This window comes from Phyllobates terribilis, unplaced genomic scaffold (assembly GCF_046119375.1).
Source record: "Phyllobates terribilis strain yellow unplaced genomic scaffold, ASM4611937v1 Scaffold_11__3_contigs__length_659146591, whole genome shotgun sequence".
Taxonomy (NCBI): Eukaryota; Metazoa; Chordata; class Amphibia; order Anura; family Dendrobatidae; genus Phyllobates; species Phyllobates terribilis.
In genome coordinates this window covers 581093855-581116554 of record NW_027362771.1, presented here as the reverse complement: position 1 = coordinate 581116554, position 22700 = coordinate 581093855, and the positions used below count along the sequence as shown (strand labels likewise).

General features: G+C 41.0%; 1 protein-coding gene across 1 annotated transcript; it reads right to left on the bottom strand.

Annotated features, from left to right (window-relative positions):
- Window positions 1-322: 322 nt before the first annotated feature.
- Window positions 323-18489, bottom strand: LDLR (low density lipoprotein receptor). The gene is made up of 18 exons (XM_073654220.1): window positions 18241-18489; window positions 9499-9621; window positions 9293-9415; window positions 8815-9192; window positions 7944-8066; window positions 7731-7853; window positions 7482-7601; window positions 7267-7392; window positions 6817-6988; window positions 6490-6717; window positions 6183-6301; window positions 5945-6084; window positions 5598-5739; window positions 4723-4872; window positions 3334-3600; window positions 3138-3218; window positions 2772-2932; window positions 323-1989 (listed from the first exon to the last, which is right to left on the bottom strand). Exons 1-18 carry the CDS (start codon window positions 18308-18310, stop codon window positions 1954-1956), a joined length of 2682 nt encoding a protein of 893 aa, XP_073510321.1. The 5' UTR covers window positions 18311-18489; the 3' UTR covers window positions 323-1953.
- Window positions 18490-22700: the final 4211 nt, after the last annotated feature.

Genomic DNA, 22700 nt, shown 5'->3' with positions numbered 1-22700 from the left:
ATCATTGCCCACCGTGCAAAACTCTTAAACTGGTCGCTTTGGATAAAAAGAATGTTCGAAATCTACAGTACTTCTTTACTTTCTTAGTAACTATGACAATTTACTTTGTTTCTTTATTGTAACTTTGTTGTACCCTTTTTTTTAATTCTGGACAGTTATCCTTTAAATCTGACCGAAATCGTTAGGAAGCCGCCGCTTTTATCCTACGTAACTCTTCCACGATCGCATCAATCTTACATTAGAACTTCAGAATAATAAACACAAAAGACATTTTACAAATAAATAAATTATATATTAAACTTTTTTTTTTCTCCCCCCCCCCCCCCCCATACATAATACAATGACGTTCATGTATTTACAGCCAATATGTGCAAAACAACTGTACACAAAAAAAAAAAAAATTATTTACACCCTTCACAGAAAAAAAAAAAAAATTAAGCCACAACAAGCAAAATTAAAATCTCTTCACAGGGTCAGACAGGGAGCTTTGATTTCAATACTGCATTAAAAGATTGGCTAATTTCTACCTGGTTTAATAAAAGAAAAAGAAAGAAAGGCAAGGATGAAAATAAGGCCTTTTTTTTTCAGTTGGTGGAGAATGCGGGCAGGAGATCTTCAATAATTGTCAATGGCAATAAAAACAATGTTCTATCGATTAACACTGTGTATTAATTTGGGGATTTTTTAAATATGTATCTGACGTTGGGGGATAAAATAGTTGGGAGTCCCATTTGAGTTAATTGGTAATCATTAGATAAGTGACGCCAGAAGTGTCCTTCATAGACATGGTGGGGAGGAGTTGGCTAACTATCCTAATCGCCATTTTTTGTCAACAGTTATTAAAGGTCTACGTCCAGCTTAACTCTCATTCCGTTGAAGTTGATATTTCAAGTAGTAATTGCAAATTAAGGCAGCGCGGTAACGAACAGGCTCATTCCGCTATAGGTAGCACCACTTCAATCAGCTTTTATCGTTGTAACCTTGTAAGAAGAATTAAAGCTTAAGAAACAGCCAAGCTTCCCAGATTTCATAAGTCAAAACTATTCTTCACTACCATCATACCCTGTTGGATACAGGCAGGTGAATAAAAAAAAAACAAAAAACAAAAAAAACATTATATAGATTTCAAAGCTGTGCAAATAAAAAAGTGACAACAAACAAAAGTTCAAGAAAGAGGGGGAAAAAAAAATATACAAAACAATTGAGACAGAAAGTGCAACAGAAGGATGGGCTTTCAGAGAAATGGAAGCAAACGTTGGTAGTCAATTAGGCACTTGTGGGTGATTCGAGGCCTTTTTATGGCTCGGGAGGGCAGAGCACCTACAAATAAAAAATAATGGCTGCGCTCCCAATTCCCGCGTTGAACCTCAAGGCAGTAAACATGTCTGACGCCCTGAGGATACATCCACATTTTCTTAAAAGCTTCTCTCTGTGTTGCTCCTCATTTCTCTCCAGTTCTTAGTGTTTCAGAACAGTTTTGTGCTTTTAAAGCAAAACATAAAATAAACCCCAGCAGGATCATCACATTTAGTCCTTCATAGTTGGTTCACCCCCCCCCTTTTAGTGCGTAGATTTCTGGTTATTGTCCCATCCTTCTTCCTCCACCGCACACCTCATCAGTATAGTCCTTCATTTTATGACAGGTGCGGGGAGGAGAAAATGGCACGACTTCGAGGACACACAGGTATCTTCATAAATAATTCTCACAAAAATAGAGTAACTGCAGTCTCTGGACGATGTGCTCAGTGGTTTGGTTGGTAGAGTGAACAAAAAAAAAAAAAAAAAAACTAAACATTAAAAAAGTAAAAAAAAAAAAAAAAATAATCTCAGCAACTCCAGATTGCCCTGGAGGGTATCGCTGTGTGGACGGGTACATTTTTTTGGGTTTAGCAGTCATTGCCCCTGATATATTTGAGCAGCAGAGTTTGGTAATAGGCACGTCTGGTGAAGGTTTCAAGCCACGTCGTCTTCCAAGCTCACCATCTGCCTCTGTGAAGAGAGAAGAGACGGGGATCAGGATCAGAGTCCAACTACCCAGCAGTGGATCATACACTGACCGACCTGGTCAGACAAAGCATTACGTGGTGGGATATTCATTTTAAAGGGAATCTGAAAGTAGGTTTTTCCTATTTAATCTGAAAGCAGCATAAAATAAGGCAAGTGATCCTGATTCCGATGATGTGTCACTTACTGGGCTGTTGTTGTGGTTTCAATACAATCAGTGTTTTATCAGCAGGAGATTATCACTGCTTGACTAGGTGTCATGTGCCAGGAAGTCAGGCTAATCTGTGTAACCCCACCCCCCCACTACTGATTGGCAGCTTGCTAACAATGTACACAGGAAGCTACCAATCAGAAGTGTGGGCGGGGTTACACACAGTTCAGCATTCTGAGCACTGCTACATTTACAACAGATAAAACTTGGATTCTATCAAAACTAAAGCAAGCAGCCGAGTAAGTGATACATCCCTGGAATCAGGCTCTCTTACCCTATATTATGTTTCTCTCAGATTAAACAGGAAAACTTGCTGATGGAGTCTCTTTAATGGCCATAAGTAATACTGCGTGTCCCCCTGTAGTGCTCTGATTACATAGCAAAACCCTACTGACAGATTCCCTTTAGTGACCACATGTAATACTGTATGTCCCCTGTAGTGGGGATGTAATACTGCATGTCACCTGATTTCCACAGGGGCATTAGTGAGTGGTGAAATCATCACTTTTACAGTTTTCCAAAACGGCAATGACAAATTTCTTTCTTAACTACTTACCGAAGGATAAGAGTATCCTTCCTGACTCCGACATATGTGAATCTCATCCTCCTCTGTTGTTTTCTGGTATACGGGATTGTCGAAGTGAATAGTATTGGTGTTTTTCAATCTCCAGTTCCTCCATAAGAGGAAGCCCCCGAATGAAAGCAAGCACAGAATAACTGGGGAAGGGGGGGACAAACAAAAAATTTGTTAGAGCTATGTTTTATGGAATAATCTATGTCTGGATATATATGGAAATAGTGTGTATTGACTCCGATATTATGTAGTTTGGAACTCATTACTCAAAGTCCATAATCAGATTCATCAATTTGTAAAAAAAAAAATAAAATAAAACAGGTGAATTCTGCAGTAGACGAAACTCACCAACAGGGACGACAATGTAGATGGCGTTGGATCGAGCATGAGATTCTGCAGTCTCCATTTTCACGTCACCATTATTTCCGGCTGTAGACAAAGCCATCATAACGTTTAGTAAAAGCTTATATATATATATATATATATATATATATATATATATCACACTAAATCTAGAAATCTCCCTACAGGGAAATAGTTGTACCTGGCTGTGACTCTGTGTTACTGTGGATTCCGGGTGTTGACAGATCGAGGTTTCTCGTTGCGCTTTGTGTCGTCATTTTTCTAGTGGTTGGTTGGATGGTGGTTGTAGTGGTTGGTAGGATGGTGGTCGTAGTAGATGGCGGCCTCGTTGTAGGCTGTCTGGGTTTAGTAGTAGAAGGTGTCCTGGTTGGGGTGGTGATGAGTTTGGCCAGAGCCGTACTCCTTGGAGATACAACGGGAGGCGAGGTGACATTGCTCGATATTGCTTCTGTAGAGACAAATATTACATTTATTAGATACTCCTGTGCTTTATTAATAGTATTAAGCATATAAAACACAAATTCATCAATTTATTTTATTTTGTGGTATTCATTATCACATTCTTCAAAATTTTGTACAAAATCAAAGACAAAAATTTACACGTTCTGTTGATACATCTCAAGATTCGCGCAAAAAATTCAGGTGTATTAATGAAAAAAAAAAGAAAAAAACACTCCGGGAAAGGAATGACTGGAATGTACTTTAAAACGAAAAAAAAGTTGCAATTGTTGAATCGGCCGCAAACATCTGCAAAAACAGATGGCGAACAGAGGAACGGCAACAGAGCAAACAGACTTCACGAAAGGCGCAAATTAAAAGAAGAATTGGGTGCAAATCAAAAAACCGGCATAAAACACCCAAAAGTAGACAAGAAAAAAAAAAAAAAGATGGGCAAATACAATAATGAATCAGGCAAAAAGAATATAGTGTGGAGATTATCGGCACGCATAGGACGTTTAGAGATACCAAGACTAAGAGTAGGGTCCGTTTTCTCTACATTCTAGAGAAACGATCCGATTATTATGATCAGAGTCGCATCAGTTTTTCTCGGAATGTGGAGAGAGAAAATAAAGAGTTTCTCCATTACGTCATTCCGTGAAAATTAGACCATACTCGAATGTCATCCGAGTGCGGTTCGATTTTTTTTCACAGACCCATAGACTTGCAATACTGGTTTTGATCCCAAAATCAAAATCAGAGATGTCTCCAATCTTTTCTGCAGACCACCCTGTCTGAGGAACAAAATGGGACATGTGCCCAGCCTCATAGATTATCATAGGTATGAGTGCGATCCGTCAAAACCATGGATAGCAGCCGTCCGAAAATATCAGTCATGTGGACGAGCCATAAGACAGAAGGGTTGTAGGAGGGTTATATACTGTAGGTAAAGAGCAATAATAAAAATGGTAATAATAATACATTTGTGAGGCCTAGTCCCAGTTAGTAAGTTAGTGTAGTGTTAGTGTAGGGAGTACACTTGGGGGAGGGAGGTTGAACTTGATGGACCTAGGTCTTCTTTATTCAACCTACGTTACTATATGTTACTAATAATTTTAAGGAGAGACCATACCTTTTCTGCAGCTCCTCATGTCAGGACCCAGGTGTTCTCCATCAGGACAGGCACAAGTATACTTGGGGGAATGTGCATTGATTTGCGGAGCTGGCAAGCACAGGTATTCACATCCTCCATTTTCAAGATGCAAATTGCACCAGTTTTGAGCTAAAATGGACACAAAAGCAGACATTTGTCATGTTTATATAATAATAAAAAAAATCCTATAGTATGGCTAGATAAATATAGCATTTAGAAATTTTAGCTCTAGTTTTAGTGATGGCTCAAAAATTTTGATCAAGTGAAAATCTGGAGGCCGAGACCCCTGCCATGACTTGGCTAAGCTCGGTGTCCCTCCGGCTGAGCTAGGTGGTCCTCCGGCTGAGCTAGGTGGCCCTCCGGCTGAGCTAGGTGGCCCTCTGGCTGAGCTAGGTGGCCCTCCGGCTGAGTACGTGCTCCTCCGGCTGAGCTAGGTGCCCCTCCGGCTGAACACCTGCACTTCTGGCTGAGCTCGGTGCCCCTCCGTCTGAGCATGATGCCCCTCTGGCTAAGCTCGGTGCCTCTCTGGCTGAGCTAGGTGCCCCTCCGGCTGAGCTCGGTGCCCCTCCGGCTGAGCTCGGTGCCCCTCCGGCTGAGCACAATGCCCCTCCGGCTGTGATCAGCTTAGCATGGCTATCCTCGGAGAATCAAGCATAGCGATGTACAATTTTTATGACCTCGACTTTGAGGATCAGCAGAGCAGACCCAATCACAGGCGAGGGTGCATGAGCAATGGGAGTCCCAGCATCTGGACCCTTAACCAATCGATACTTCCAACGTGTCACCATGCATTGGGTAAATATCCCAAATACCATATTAAGAGATCATGATGCCATTTTCCATCAATGTCCTACCTTCAGGCTGTCCCCTGTTGTGATACAGGACAATGTCTTCTGGTGATAAGAGATTTTCTGCCACCTTCTTGATTTGCTCTCCGGTCAGCCTGTTAGCGCTGAATATGGCTTCATTGTAAATATCGGTCCAGAAGACCAGGTCCTTCACAAAGTAAAACAAATGTTGAAGAACGTTAAAAGTGGGTAAAAGTGCTGGCAAATATTAATAGTCAAGCCGGTTTAAGAAGTTGTGTGAGTGCACTTACAGGTACGAGACAACACACTTAAGAGTAATGTTTGGCAGTGGTACAACTTGCATGAAACTTTTACGTCTGGAATTAGGAAAAAAAAAGAATAGAATAACTTACCTCAAAAATGGTGAGGCCGAATGGGTGAGATAAGCAATGTTCATTGGCAATGACTATCCGTCTGTTTCCACCAGTAACGTCAATGCTGGACAGAGTGTGCAACTTGGAGTCCACCCAGTACAGTCTCTGATGGGCCAGATCTAAAGTGGAATACAACATGGAAGATTAGTAACGTCCGGTATAGGTTTTATCCGATTTTTGTACCATATTCTTCCCATAAAGAGCAGGTAACACTCACCCAAAGTGATCCCATTGGGCCATTCGATATCATTATTGACCAGAGTCTGTCGGAGCGCTCCGTTCAAGCCACCCTTCTCGATTTTGGCAGGTGAGCCCCAGTCGGTCCAGTACATAAATCTGAAAAAAGTAAAGAATGGAGGATTTAATATTTACTATGGATCTAGAAATTGCAAATGTTTTAGCCATTGAGAGACAATAACTCCTAGGCTATCATTGCATGCTGAGAGTTATAATATTGCAGAAGCTAATCTAGTGGCAGGAAATCTCTGCCAAAAAAAAAATAAAAAAAATCAACAATTCTTTACCCTTTTGTGGGATCCACCACAATGTCACGCGGCTTGGCCAGACCTTCTTTGAAGAGTGTTTTTCGCTTGGAGCCGGCAGTATTGGCCACAGAGATGCTGCTGATGGCCGAATCTGTCCAGTACAGGTTGGCGTGGACCCAATCTACAGCAATACCATCTGGAGCTACGATTTCATTACCGATGACAGTTTCGTGGTGGGAAAAGTTATGAGCTTTGTCCATTAAAGCACTGTACGGGGTAAGAGTATGAAGGTTAGTCTCGTAATATCAAGAGCAATGAGGAATAGGTACAAACATAAGAGATAAGAACGGATATCACTCTCGTTACCTGTAGATTTTCTTCTGGGATAAGTCAGACCAGTAGATTTTATTGCTTGCAATCTCCATATCGAGCGCCACTACGTTCTTAAGACTTGGGATGAAACTTGTGTATTCTCTCCTGTCCAGCGTCATCTTCCTCACCTCGTGCCGGTTGGTGAAGAAGAGGGAAGCCACTGTACCTAAAAATAATAAAAAATAAATAAACACTTCAATAGCTGGTCATCCCATGTGCTAGCAATAAGATAAATGCTTTTGAAATATGGAAACAATAAGTGGGGTTTCTACACAAGAACCAGAGCATGGCTTCCAGCTCATCCGTAATGCTACATTTCTGCAATGCTACGACCGAAGCAGGTAAAAAGTGGGGAAATTTGAAGATTTCCAGGAAATAAGATTTTTTGAAGCTGGAATCTTTGCAAAAATCCTCTTTACCCATTTTTTTCTCTACTGTACTCACCAATGCTCTTACAGGACCCAGTCATGGGATCGATCTGGTAACCCTCGTAGCATTCGCACTTGTAGCTTCCTTCCAAGTTGGTGCAGATTTGGCTGCAGATGTCGGGTTGTTCACATTCATTAATATCTGAAGAGACAAAGATTGAGACCTCTAAATAAATCTTGGGAGCATGAAGATAAACATAACCCAAGTTATGATTTTAGACACCAATTTACCTTCACATTTCCTCTCGTCCACCAGACGATATCCCTCTAGGCATAAACACTCGTGTCCGATCTTGAGGTCTTTGCAAATATGAGAGCAGCCGCCATTTCTTTTCATGCATTCATTGTCACCTGGAGATAGTACAGCGTAAATATATATATATATATATATATATATATATATATATATATATATATATATAAACCTCACAGGGGATGATAGGAGGATGATGCTGGAGTGATGAGGGGAGTTATACTCACCACACTCTTTCAGTGGTTCATCTGACCAGTCTCGGCAGTCTACGACTCCGTTACACACTCGGTCCATACTGATACATTCTCCGCTGAAACATCTGAACTTCTCGGGGCCCTCGCATCTTGTCTCTGAATTGAAAAAAATTAAAGATATTTAACTTTTCTATTACTAAGACGAGTCACACGTCGGGCGCCGGATCCGATCGTTACGACTCTTACCGTTCGCACAGCCCAGTTCATCGCTTCGATCTTCACAGTCGTACTGTTGGTTGCATTGCCGGCTGCCATGAATACATTTCCCGTTGGTGCACTGGAATTGGTCGGGACTGCACGTTGGTTTTTCTGAAATTAGGAACAAATTAAAGTTCAAGATCTGTCAACTCTTGCAGAGTCTAGATAACGCTCAAAGTGACATATAATATACAAGCTGCAGCAATGTTCCTACAAGTATTGGACCTAGCGATCAAGTGATCACCAGATGCGTCTGACTTGGAGAGCTGCTGAGTCTTAGCAGATCAACATCAGCTCTACAATATATTTTTTCCCCTGTAACTGGGGCTCCTAAGGATGCAAAATCTAAAAAAAAATATTAAAAGTGAATGTCCCTGTCATAAAGGATATATCTTGCAAGACAAATATATAAGGATGCAAAATAAAAACACATAAGGGTTAAAAAAATAAAAACCTATACTTTTTAAGATCATCCACCAAACCATCCTCATAGCTGCCCCGTTCATCCAACACTATATGTAATTACATCATTTCAGTGTTAATATGCAAATTTAGAGCATAAAGTACTATACAAATACGAAAACTGGACACTCTAACCCATAAAAACTAAAAAGGACAAAAAAAAAAAAAAGGAAATTTTTTTTTTAGTAGCCTATGAAATAAAAAAGTATTTGCTGTAAGACTACTATGCACACAAAATCTCAAAACAGTGTTTGGGCGTATACGTGGAAGTGAATATTACGAGGTTACGTTTTTGATGTTTTTTTTCTCCACATTCCGTTGGTCGTTCTTGGAAACGTAGAATATTTTAGCTCCCTGATTCCATGCGCGAGTAGCAGACACTGCTCATGGTACGTACCACAGTCTTTCTCGTCAGATTTGTCCTTGCAGTCTACACCGCCGTCACACTTCCAGCTCATGTGTATACACTCGCCGCTGCCACAATGGAACTCCAGAGGAGAGCAGGGTTTGTCCGTCTTGATCGGCTCCTTTCCTTCGCAGCTCTCTTCGTCAGAGCCGTCTTCACAGTCGGGATCCCCATCGCATGTCCATAGTTTAGGGATGCAGACGGTAGAGTTCTTGCATTGAAAAAAGTTTGGATTGCAGGTGGGTGCAGGGCAGGAGTCCTCATCGCTGCTGTCGTCACAGTCGTGGTCGCCGTCGCATACGTACGCGACTGAGATGCACATCCCGCTGTTGCACTGGAACTGCTCATCGGAGGCGCACGGTTTGTGAGCTGTAATGAAATGAAGAGACCAAATCAGCCCTAAGCTCGTGTACAAACAGATACGTATGTTCTGTGGTGTGCACACAGAAAGTCAAGACATGACACCTACTGCAGTCCTTCTCATCAGAACCATTTTCACAGTCTTCTTGGTCATCACACTGCCATGACTTGGGGATACATCGGTTGGACCGGCCACCACAGCTGAACTGTTCGGGGCTGCATGTTTTTTCATCTGGTGGGAAAGACAAGAATGTATTATATACTGAATTACACAAAATGTCCAGGGTTTATTTGATGCCTAGAAATGGTTCTTACGGCAGGTTTCTTGAAACTCGTCAGAACCATCCCTGCACTCCTCGCTGCCATCGCAGACCCACTTGTATGGGATACACTTCCCGTCGTCACATTGAAACTCGTTTCTGTCACACTTGGTGATCCCTAAGAGAGCAAAAAAATATATATATTAAATATAGTTTTTTATATTTTTAAAACGTTAAGAGTTAATAATAATACTTGAATATACTAGTAGAAATGCTGATAATAAAAAATATAATATAGTACTAATAGATAACAGAATAATACTGTCATATCATAATAATAAAACTAATAATATTATAATAATATTCTAATAGATATATATAGAGATTGTGTGTATATATATATATATATATATATATATATATTTTTTTTTTTTATATAAATATATATTTAGACACTGATATTATAGGAGTATGTGTATAGGGAGCAGGCTCGGACTGGCCTGCGGGAGAACAGGTAAATTCCCTGGTGGGCCGCTGTGGTGGAGTGTGAGCACAACCCTAAATGAGTAGTAGTTAGCACAATACACTTGATTCACTACATACAGACAAGCCGGCATCTCATTGTTCATTTAGCAAGCAACCCAATGTGTTATTATATAGAATAGGTAAATTTGTGAGTTAGGGTAATGCAATATTTGCATTTAGGTGAACAGTGGGACACTGATAGGGAATATTGTAAGGGGAAGGTGGGCACGGAGGGTATAGCACAGGGCATCAAACAAACAAAGGCTGTCCCCAGACTCATAGTTGGTTATCTCTAAATTCTTTTTTATGGTTTTTCAACTCCATAATATACAAAATTTCTGTCCGATTTATGCTGGATTAATGGAATTTAACTGTAATAATATGGAGGCATAAAGCCGTGTGAACTAAATCAATGCAAGTCACATCACACCACATGCTTGGTAAATCTATAACCATGACGTGGGGCTTTGGAAAGGGAAACTACATGTCTGAAAATCAAGCACGTGACACTTAGAAGGAAGTTTGTACGTTATCCATATATATAGTGACTAGTTACTCCGCTGCCTTGGGCTTCTGCAGTCAATACATTACTGATATCCGCAGCTTGTGTGAAGTCTTGATGTGAGATAAGGGAATGTACTTTACGGAGATTCAAGGGATAAAAGACAAGGAGAAAGCTAAGATCATAGGTAATGAACATGGAAACTGCCTCAGGAGCTGGAAGTTAAGTCTTCAGACAGAGGCAGGTGTACTGTCAACGACAGATCCATCATTCCTTCCCCAGAGGGGAATCTGACGGCCCAACGGGTCTTTAGGCTCATTATCAGAACGGCCGAGTCACAATAACAACATTACAGTAGAAAATTGCTCATAAAACACTTTCTCTCCGCCGTATTTGAAAGAAGAATTGAAATGGAGGTCCACCGAGAAGCCACGACATAAGCCGGCCATATACATATGGTGAAGATATCCAGGCAGGGAGAGAAGGACGCATTCATTTCACATAGGAGTGGCTAAGCTTTCGCATACCACCAGCATATAGTCAACCCGGTCTATTCCAGTCTCTCGGAGGAATGAAGGAGGAAGAAATATAAGATATGGAAGGAAGGTGTGCCAAGTTTTTCTCGACTGAGAAATTTACTAACGCGGATAGAGAAGAGAGCTCTCGTTTCTTATTTACACCCATATTACACCCTAAGACAAGTTATAACATCCCGTAGCGGCCTTGTTTTGTATATTTCAGATTAGACGAGATCAGGAGAGGCTTCACGTCAAGATGCGGTAGTTTTCTTTATTTTCAGTATATACAAGACCATATATATACCTTATTTTGAAAAGATGTTGCGAGGTGTGTTATATAAAGAGAAGGTGGGCTGAGCACAAAAAAAAACTAAATTCAGAACACCAACTTCGTTGTGTTATTGATTCACTTTACCCACTTTCCTTCGTCAGACATTAGGGTGGGAGTGTGTCTCTTACACAGTATCCCAATTTTGCCAATATTACATGGCTTATCTGAGGGTTCAAGGATACCGATAGAAAAGGACAAGTAAGAAAATCTTAAAAAGATCTACCAAAATGGTGTGGCTTCCAATAAAAAGCTTCTGAAGACCACAGATGTCTAAAAAAAATGTGGCCACAAAATAAAAAAAAAAAAAAAAAAAGACCCTATCACACCAGGAAGGATTCATTCTTCACACCAGCGCTGTGTATCTTCATATAAACTTATAATAATAGGCCCAACCAACCAACAACGCATGTTATTTTATTCTGGGCTCTTCCACTGAAGAGCACCGGATTATGACACCGGGTAATATTTCACCACCTACAATAGTAACCAAGTGCAACTCAGAGAAAATCTGGCTTAAACATTAACAGCGTAAACACCTACACGTGAACTTTATCCCTCTTTTATATCATTTATCCAGGAAGATATTAAAGCCCGGAGTAAATGTGGAAACCATAAGTAAAAACGAGAGTCAACAGTTGGTAGCCTCCCCCCTCCTCAATAATCAACCAAGTTCATGTACATTTGGACATACACAATATCTCCGTCATCTTTCATATATGTAATACAGCATTTACTGTAAAGAACAGTGTTTTGCATCACATATTACTTCCTCCAGACACAAAATAGGTAAATTCCTGAACATTGTGTGTTATTTCCACATAATGGGGGTGACCAACGTAACGAAGAGATGCCCGTTTCATGGGCTGGGCTAGTCCCTGCACTACTGAGCATGCATCAGTGGTCAATCAATTCTGATTTATGCTGGGTAGGATCTTGTCACTGTGCATTATTCTTCTCAGAGCACAGTGACAATGCGCTCCCTCGCCTGCTCTGATAGGAAGTGAGGTCACTTGTAGGGGCAACGCTGGTGTCAGCTTTTCCTGCACAACGGGTTTTCTACATACAATGCACACTGACAGTGCACTCTCTTGCCGGCTCGTTACTGCTCATCAGAGCCAGCGAGGGAGTGCACTGTCACTGCGCATATTGAACAGTGACAAGAACGTAATGAGTATAAGTCGGAATTTACAAAAGACGCATGATCAATAGAGCAGGGACTAGCCCAGCCCCTGAAACGGGCGTCACTGACGACGCTTCGTTTCAGGGAGGGGGCAGAGTCAATGGCATTGACTGCAGCATCTGCCCCCTGATGACAGCTCGCTTGAATATCCCAGCAAGCACTGGGGGTTCTCAAATGAAGTGTCAAACAGGAAAAAGGTTAAAAAAAATAAAATAAACCAGCTGGGTAGCATAGTGAGGGAATGATAGGGACTTTTTAATTAAAGTGTATTAGAAAAGAGATTAATTATGACAATAAACAGGCATTTAGGATTAAAATAAATGTTAGTTTCAGACCTCCTCTTTAAGAATTATAGCCGATCGCTCTCCAGTCTGAAATGGCTAATAACAGGTAGCATATAGTATGTGTCCCTTTAAGAAAGAATTCACCTTATGATCCTTTTAGAGTGTCTTACAAGGACTATGTCCTCTTCACCTCCTCTGACTATGATAATGTTGTACATTAAATAGGCACGTGCGTCGTCATAATTGCGATATATTGTCTTTACTTGTACTGCCTTATCTAGTATGGAAACTCGGCATCATGTAATGTGACTCAGGCAGGTGAGTTAGCATGAAAGATTTGCTAAATCTAGGATTGTACCTCTAGGAAATGACGGTAAGTAGGAACGTTTTTATTGTTTTGCAGGAGTTCCTGACGGGAATTATTCGACATTTCTGAACTGACATAACAAGATAAGCACATAACACGGGAAAGGGGCTGAATTGTTGGATAGGAAAAAGTAGACCTCTTTTGCCACAATGCTTTTCGAGAACACATTGGAGGTCCATTCTTATAGGTAAAACAAGCCCGAGAAGCATTCACTGGATACAACTATATGAGAAATCGTATAGGGCTTGGGTTGTCTATAAGGTATTGTTCGCACGTAGCAATTTTAATATTTTTATGTTCAGAAAAAAAAGCATAGTTTTAAAGTACCAACAAAATGAATGAGATTCCTAAAATCTCATTTACACAATACATTTTTTTCCTTGCGTTTTTGGAGAAAAAAAAAAAAAAAACACAGAATGGCAATTTTTTTTCAGGGCTTTTTTTTCCCTATTTAGACAAAAAAAAATGCACCAGAAGCGTGCGTAGTTTATTCTGCAGTTTTCTGGCCATAGCCTGTGAGTTTTATATAAAAAAAAAAGAAATGCATGAAAGTATGAACATATACACAAGTACAGTATATGGCTTTAAAGGGTTGATATGAGATGTAAAATCATAACTACTTTATTTGAGAAACAGCACCACTCTCTTTCATGGGCTGTTGTGGTATTGCAGCTCAGTCACCTTTAAAGGGGTATTCTCATCTCCAAGATCCTAGCCCATTATGTAGTAGGTGTAATAATAATAATATTAGTAAATACCTCCAATTAGAAATATAGTATAGTATTTTTTTAATTCGCTATGCCACTTACCTCATGTGCAGGCAATACAGGACCTTAGGTATCCACGGTTACGACCACTAGCAGCTAACTGTCATTTTATCAGTGGACGTAACCATGGATACCTAAGGTCCTGCAATGCCCTGCACATGTAGTAAGAGATAGCGAATCAAAAATACTATACTACATTTCTAATTGGAGGTATTTGCTAATATTATTATTATTACACCTACTATATATTGTGATAGGATCTTGGAGATGGGAATACCCCTTTAACTTAATAGTGTCCACCCTTAGGGACCTCTTTTTATCATTCAGAGCAGAAGGCAGGTGCAATAAACAGCATCTACTCCACAGGATGTGTCACACACATACTATTCATGAATTTCCATGGTTCAACTACTAGGTAGATCCCATGGTGATAAAATAGTCAGACGGAACTTCTTAATTAACAGTTGACATTACTCGTCATAAAAATTTCACAATAATTAGAAATGTAATCTGGTAAAATCCCTGGTCGTCTAGGGTAGTGAATATGTTAAATGTAACTTCCAAAGTGGTCCTGGGCAGTGAAGAGGTCAATAGTAAATTCAAGTTGCCCTTCTTCAAGATGCCACCTAGGAGATGTGGGTCTTGCCTCTACCGAAAATAACCCATAAATATAATACTCCCTGTAAATCTTCTATCTACAACGTAAGAACTTTCCGATATCGTAAGTAAAGTCTTCAAAGCATCTTTTAAACAGTTCCAGTGATTACGAGTTGTGAAAACATGTGGCTTTCTGCTGTCTAGGTCTGAACTATCGAAAACAGACATTGTATGTACGGTAAGCCAGATGTAGATAAGGCTACAAGCTTGGTTGGAGTTAAACAGAAGGTTGAGCAACATAGGGTGTGGCCCTCTCTCTGAGACGTTAGTGCTGACAGCCTGGCGTACAGAAAAGTTGCTGCAACGTGGACGGCTGCGGAAAGCCTGGCATAGAGGAAGGTTGCTGCAACGTGGACGGCTGCGGAAAGCCTGGCGTAGAGGAAGGTTGCTGCAACGTGGATGGCTGAGAAAAGCCTGGCGTAGAGAAAGGTTGCTGCAACATGGATGGCTGAGAAAAGCCTGGCGTAGAGGAAGGTTGCTGCAACATGGATGGCTGCGTAAAGCCTGGCGTAGAGAAAGGTTGCTGCAACATGGATGGCTGAGAAAAGCCTGGCGTAGAGGAAGGTTGCTGCAACATGGATGGCTGCGAAAAGCCTGGCGTAGAGGAAGGTTGCTGCAACATGGATGGCTGCGAAAAGCCTGGCGTAGAGAAAGGTTGCTGCAACATGGATGGCTGCGTAAAGCCTGGCGTAGAGGAAGGTTGCTGCAACATGCATGGCTGAGAAAAGCCTGGCGTAGAGGAAGGTTGCTGCAACATGGATGGCTGCGAAAAGCCTGGCGTAGAGAAAGGTTGCTGCAACATGGATGGCTGCGTAAAGCCTGGCGTAGAGAAAGGTTGCTGCAACATGGATGGCTGAGAAAAGCCTGGCGTAGAGGAAGGTTGCTGCAACGTGGACAGCTGCGAAAAGCCTGGCGTAGAGGAAGGTTGCTGCAACGTAGATGGCTGCGTAAAGCCTGGCGTAGAGAAAGGTTGCTGCAACGTGGACAGCTGCGAAAAGCCTGGCGTAGAGGAAGGTTGCTGCAACGTGGATGGCTGAGAAAAGCCTGGCGTAGAGGAAGGTTGCTGCGAAGTGGATGGCTGAGAAAAGCCTGGCGTAGAGGAAGGTTGCTGCGATAGCTGTGAAAAGGCCAAATGTTACAAAAAAACAACAACTGAGGAATCTCAGCTGGTTATAAGGGATCAATGCTTTCCGAAAGAAGTAAATATGCCCAGCTGTAAAGACAGTGGGATAAAAGAGGTAGCCAGCTCAGGGCCTCATTTTATTTGCCAGGCATAAGCAAAGAGATTACCAATGGCGGAAGCAGTTGCTGAAAGTGAACCAATGTAAATAAATTTAGGATTTTTCTTCAGATTATAGACTCTTATGCCCACCTGTTAAGACGGGGAAAAAAAGGGGCAATAGTGAGATAAAAGTGGTAGCCAGCCCAGGGCCTCCTTTTATTTGCCAGGCATAAGAATGTAGCAAACAGATTACCAATGGTGGAAGCAGTTGTTGAAAGTGAACCAATGGAAATAAATTTAGGATTTTTCTACAGATTTTACACTCTGTCACAAGCCACGCACGGACTACGACTAAGTAAGTTCACACTTACTATCAAAAAAGTTCTAACACTTGGGTCGTCTGATATTGAGTCATGGGAAATTTTTCAAATTTAGGGATTTTTCACTTTCCCTGAGGTAACGACTCTTCAAAAACGAGAAGTAGCGCGAAACTAATAAACTGTTCAAAGACACTTTGCCGTAGAAGAAAGTGGGGGAAGCCACGCGTGCCGTATATCCATCCTGGGCATATCCGTGTAATAGCGTCAATCCGATTGACTTCATCCTTAAATATACGACCAATTCAGGGGAGACGATAAAATCAAGGTCACGATACGACTCAATTCATTGTGGGGCAAAAGCGAGCAGCGTCAACTGCAATATCTGGCAACGCAGCCCCCCTTAGCCGGTAATTCCACAACTGATGCGTTATGAAAGTTTAACGAATCTGATGGGAAATAATTAATCGGTCGTGGCGGCTTCAGCTCTTGCTCGATTTCTTCAGAGAAAATCGTCTGGACTGTGGCGTATTCTTTGCAATATTTTAATAGATCAGCTTCGTCTTAAAGAAAAATATTACCACTGTTCACACTTTATTACAAGAGGAGGCTTCCATTTTACCTCATAAATTTTGAGGTACTTACTTCAGCTCTTACTATGGAAACATACGTAGTATATATAACACACACAACCATGGAAAGCATCCATGTACGTGAGGTAACTGCTCCTATCGGCAAGCATGGAGCAGGGGGCCACCACACCCTTGCCTCTTCCGATTCCTTGCACACGCTCTGTGAGGAGAGACGAGTGACGCACTCATCCTCCCCTTCACATAAAATGGGCGGGAATCTACGTAGAAGGAGATGACTGTCGATTTTTAACCGCCCATTTTAACTCCTCCCCTCTTGTTTTCCTATTGGCTGGGAGGGCGGAGGCTCGCGATCGGCAGATTTCACGTTGCCCAATCAGATGACGTAACAGCGGCTGCCCATTCATGACGTAGGCGTGGCTAGGAGTAGAGCGGTACAGTGTGAGTGTGTCTGAAGTAGAAGCCGGTTGTAAATGTTAGTGCTCTTAGTTATCGGCTATATCGCGATAATAGGATATAATGTCACGATAAACTACACTTATAATACAACCATATTGGTTGCGGAGTTGTAATTGGCAACATTTACCTCAGACTCCCCCTCTTCTCCTTACCTTATAGTCATACAGTGGTTATCTGAGGTAAAGATGCTCCCACCTGGATACCCCAGTAATGGCTGACAAGCCTCATGTCAAAAGATTAATGCTGTAAATAAAGCAAAGCAGCTCACCCTACAGCCAGGCTGACCTGCTGAGACTTGTAGTCCCACCACGAGACTTTCATTACCTTATATATATATATATATATATATATATATAATATATATACACACATCAACTAGTGATGCTCCATTACAAGGAGGGGTCCGCATCATGTGTGTGATGTATTTAACACACACGGCGCAAACACACATATAGATAAATATATAGATACATATATATATCAGACAGAAGGGGGCCCCTGGAAAGAACAGTATTTGGGCCCTCATAATGTACAATTCCACCTGCCTTGGGACAAGAAGTGGCCCCTGACCTCCTGCGGCTGCAATGGTTGCACCACCAATGATGTGTCCGCCCCTGGTTTATTAAATACATATATAGATGTACACACATGTATCGTAGCCATGTAATATATATATATAATAAACCTATAAAGTGTTGTGTAGGTGCGACATAATAGTATATATATTATAACCAACCTATATAATAAACCTATAGACCTGAGTAGGTGTGTGACATAATGGTATATATATATATATATATATATACATACATACACATATATATATACATACACATATACATACACACACACATAATAGTATTGATAGAAATATATACATACACATACATATTTATAACAACCCAATAACATATATAATAAACCTATTAGCCATATACTGTATACACACGTGTGCAATATTATAAGCAACTAATATATATAATAAACCAGGTAAAATGTGCGACATAATAGTATACACAAACTAATATATATAATAATCCCGAGTATACGTACTTATATATATAGGTATGGCACTTACCTGAGATGGCAGATACCAGATGTATTAATAAAAGCAGAACGAAAATCTCCGAGCTCCTGGACGGTCCCATACTAGTAACACTGTAAATCAGACCCTGTAATCCTAAACACAAGCCCCCTGTATATATATATATATATATATATATATATATGTGGGTATACTGCAGCGCCCAGGTCTCCCTGCCTTGTGCCCAGGATGCAAACACTTCTAGTGCAAATTGCAAAGTGTCCAGGACAACCCTGGGTGAATTTCAATTAATTTGCTTTTTTTTTTCCTCCTCCCTATACACATTACTAGTGGGCAGGGACTAAAAGTGGTGTGATTTTTAAAAGATAGGGAGTACTTCCCAGCGAGGTGGGGCTTATAACACACGATGTGACATAGACAAGAGCTTCCCTATGCTGGGCCCACCCCGGGGGCTGACTCATTTCCTATAGGTACCACCCTGGGCACTCCTACTTGCATACCTCAAATGCCTTCGTACACATTAGGCATATCACATGAAACCCAAATAATGCATATATGATCTGATCTGCCCTTGTGTGCCGGCGCCTGCAGGGTCTGTGTATCTCCCTGCACAGTTAGCACAATATGAAATATATCTGCAGCATGAATGTCAGCCATACCCCTCCCTTCCCTTGCACATGTATGGGAATCCAGTGGTGTTTTGGCATAGATAATAACCAATTTGACCACAAACACTCCTGAAACTGAAAACAGTCATCTTGCAAATGCAGAACAGTGCAGACAGATGTTTTTATTCCATATAATACGTCTGTATATTTGCAGGCATCAGCACATGTGGAGGGGATGCAGCCGCGCCGAGTTTGGAGAAGGAGAGCTGAGTTGATTGTCAGGAAAGACAATTTATTTCCAGAAGACTGTAGGTAAATTTACTATGTTAAAGTGGTTCTCTCAAGTAAAAACAAACATTTGCAATTTACCTCTTATTAAAAAAAAATCCTTTCCGTCCTCTAGAACAGAAGGATTTTTAATTGTATAGTGTACAGTTTGTTGCCTTGGTTCCCGACCACTCTGAGATTGCAAGGTGGCTTGGGAACCCAGGCAAGGAGCGCACACCTGCTTGCTTGTTTTAGAGCCTACTCGCGGTGCTCTTACCTGGCCGGAGACGGAGCTTGAGTACCGCTGTGCTTCTCCCGTGCTGCAGAGGAAAATCTACCTATGTTAGAAACCTGGATGAGCGTTCAGGTTTGACCATGCCGGTAGTCCGAACTGTCAATCTTCAGGAGCACACCGCCCCCGACAAAGCAGAAAGACGGGGGGTCAGGAGCGGTGTGCTCCTGAATACAGAATATTAGAACAAACCTTTATGGTCCATTTAAACAGGTAATAATTGGGGAACAAGTGTGCGTAGGAATGATTGATCGCAGCGCGGTGGCTCAGTGGTTATTAACACTTTTGCGCTGGAGTCCTGGGTTCAAATCCCACCAAGTACAACATCTGAAAGGAGTTTGAATGAATGGGTTTCCTCCGGGTTCCAAAGACATACTGATAGGGAATTTAGATTATGAGCCCCAATGGGGACAGTGATGATGATGTCAGTAAAGCGCCGGGGAAATTAATGGTGCTATGTAAATAAATAAAGGTGTTTGTAGAAATGCTTGTTCCTGACTATCGGCCCACTGGCCAGCAATTAGTCAATGGATTTTAAATCATCTTTCTTGGCAGCACATTGTCCTGTGTAAATAGAATATGTGCTACAGATAACGTGATATTGTATGTGCACAGAACAATCCTTATAACCATTGTTCTGTGCGCATAGAATTATGGTCAACCTGTCTACACAGACCAGTAAACAACCAACAATCAGCGGTGATTAAATGGTCACTATCATGCCGTCTAAAAGCAGCTATATTGTTCACAAGTTTTTTTTGGGGGGTGGAAAAATCGGATGGGTTTTTCAAGAGGATTCCACTCCCGGTAACACAACTTTTTTTTTTCCTTTAAAAAAAAAAAAAAGTGTTTGATGTTCCAGAAGTGCTTTAGTTTTGAAAAGGTTTTTTAAGCGGTTCTTATTTATTCTTTTTTTAATCTTTTTTTTTTTTTTTTTTTTTACTTTAAAATATCAAGTTTAGATTGGATTTCACTAGGAATCTGACTCAAAGAAGGACATGCCACTTTTTTTTTTTCACGGTGAGATTTCCAAAGCCTCGTCAGAAAAAAAAACAGAAAAAAAAAATCGCCATAAGAACAGCAAAGTGGATTTTCAACTGAAATGAATAGGGAGAATATTAAAAAAGTATGCAAAGTGGTTTTGATGAGGATTTTTAAGCAGATCTGCTTCAAAACCCTCCTCTAAAAAAATCTAAAAAGTCTGTGTGAACCTCTCCTAATAGGGTTTCCCCTTTGATGGTTTTATAAGGAAATCTATGGGGATGAGTATTGACAGTTCTTGTCTGAAAAGTGAGCACACATACAGTGGGTACGGAAAGTATTCAGACCCCTTTAAATTTTTCACTCTTTGTTTCATTGCAGCTATTTGGTAAATTCTAAAAAGTTCATTTTTTTTTCTCATTAAAGTCCACTCTGCACCCCATCTTCACTGAAAAAAACCCCAGAAATGTAGAAATTTTTGCAAATTTATTAAAAATGAAAAACTGAAATATCACATGGTCATAAGTATTCAGATCCTTTGCTCAGTATTGAATAGAAGCCCCCTTTTGAGCTAGTACAGCCATGAGTCTTCTTGGGAATGATGCAACAAGTTTTTCACACCTGGATTTGGGGATCCTCTGCCATTCTTCCTTGCAGATCCTCTCCAGTTCCGTCAGGTTGGATGGTGAACGCTGGTGGACAGCCATTTTCAGGTCTCTCCAAAGATGCTGAATTGGGTTTAGGTCAGGGCTCTGGCTGGGCCAGTCAAGAATGATCACAGAGTTGTTCTGAAGCCACTCCTTTGTTGTTTTAGCTGTGTGCTTAGGGTCATTGTCTTGTTGGGAGGTGAACCTTTGGCCAAGTCTGAGGCCCAGAGCACTCTGGAAAGAGGTTTTCATCCAGGATATCTCTGTACTTGGCCGCATTTATGTTTCCTTCAATTGCAACCAGTCGTCCTGTCCTTCAGGTGAAAAACACCCCCATAGCATGATACTGCCACCACCATGTTTCACTGTTGGGATTGTATTGGGCAGGTGATGAGCAGTGCCTGGTTTTCTCCACACATACCGTTTAGAATTATCACCAAAAAGTTCTATCTTCGTTTCATCAGACCAGAGAATCTTATTTCTCATAGTCTGGGAGTCTTTCATGTGTTTTTGAGTAAACTCTATGCGGGCTTTCATATGTCTTGCACTTAGGAGAGGCTTCCGTCGGGCCACTCTGCCATAAAGGCACGACTGGTGGAGGGTTGCAGTAATAGTTGACTTTGTGGAACTTTCTCCCATCTCCCTACTGCATCTCTGGAGCTCAGCCACAGTGATCTTGGGGTTCTTCTTTACCTCTCTCACCAAGGCTCTTCTCCCATGATTGCTCAGTTTGGCTGGATGGCCAGGTCTAGGAAGACTTCTCGTGGTCCCAAATGTCTTCCATTTAAGGATTATGGAGGCCACTGTGCTCTTAGGAACCTTGAGTAATGCAGAAATTCTTTTGTAACCTTGGCCAGGTCTGTGCCTTGCCACAATTCTGTCTCTGAGCTCCTTGGGCAGATCCTTTGAGCTCATGATTCTCATTTGGTCTGACATACACTGTGAGCTGTGAGGTCTTATATAGACAGGTGTGTGCCTTTCCAAATCAAAGCCTATCAGTTTAATTAAACACATCTGGACTCCAATGAAGGAGTAGAACCATCTCAAGGAGGATCACAAGGAAATGGACAGCATGTGACTTAAATATGAGTGTCTGAGCAAAGGGTCTGAATTCTTATGACCATGTGATATTTCAGTTTTTCTTTTTTAATAAATGTGCAAAAATTTCTACATTTCTGTTTTTTTCAGTCAAGATGGGGTGCAGAGTGGACTTTAATGAGAAAAAAATGAACTTTTTAGAATTTACCAAATGGCTGCAATGAAACAAAGAGTGAAAAATTTAAAGGCGTCTGAATACTTTCCGTACCCACTGTATGTAGTCACTTTACATGTTAGTACATGGGCTGGATATATAAAAACAGTTGTCATGGTCTTTTCTTTTTCTAGAAATGGTCAATCGCAGTATTTCTGAGATGACCCTATGTACAAGAATGTAAATGCTATAATACTGCTCCTATGTACAAGAGTATACCTACTATAATACTGCCCCCTATGTACAAGAATATAACTACTATAATACTGCTCCTATGTACAAGAATATAACTACTATAATACTGCCCCCTATGTACAAGAATATAACTACTATAATACTGCTCGTATGTACAACAATATAACTACTATAATACTGTCCACTATGTACAAGAATATAACTACTATAATACTGTCCACTATGTACAAGAATATAACTACTATAATACT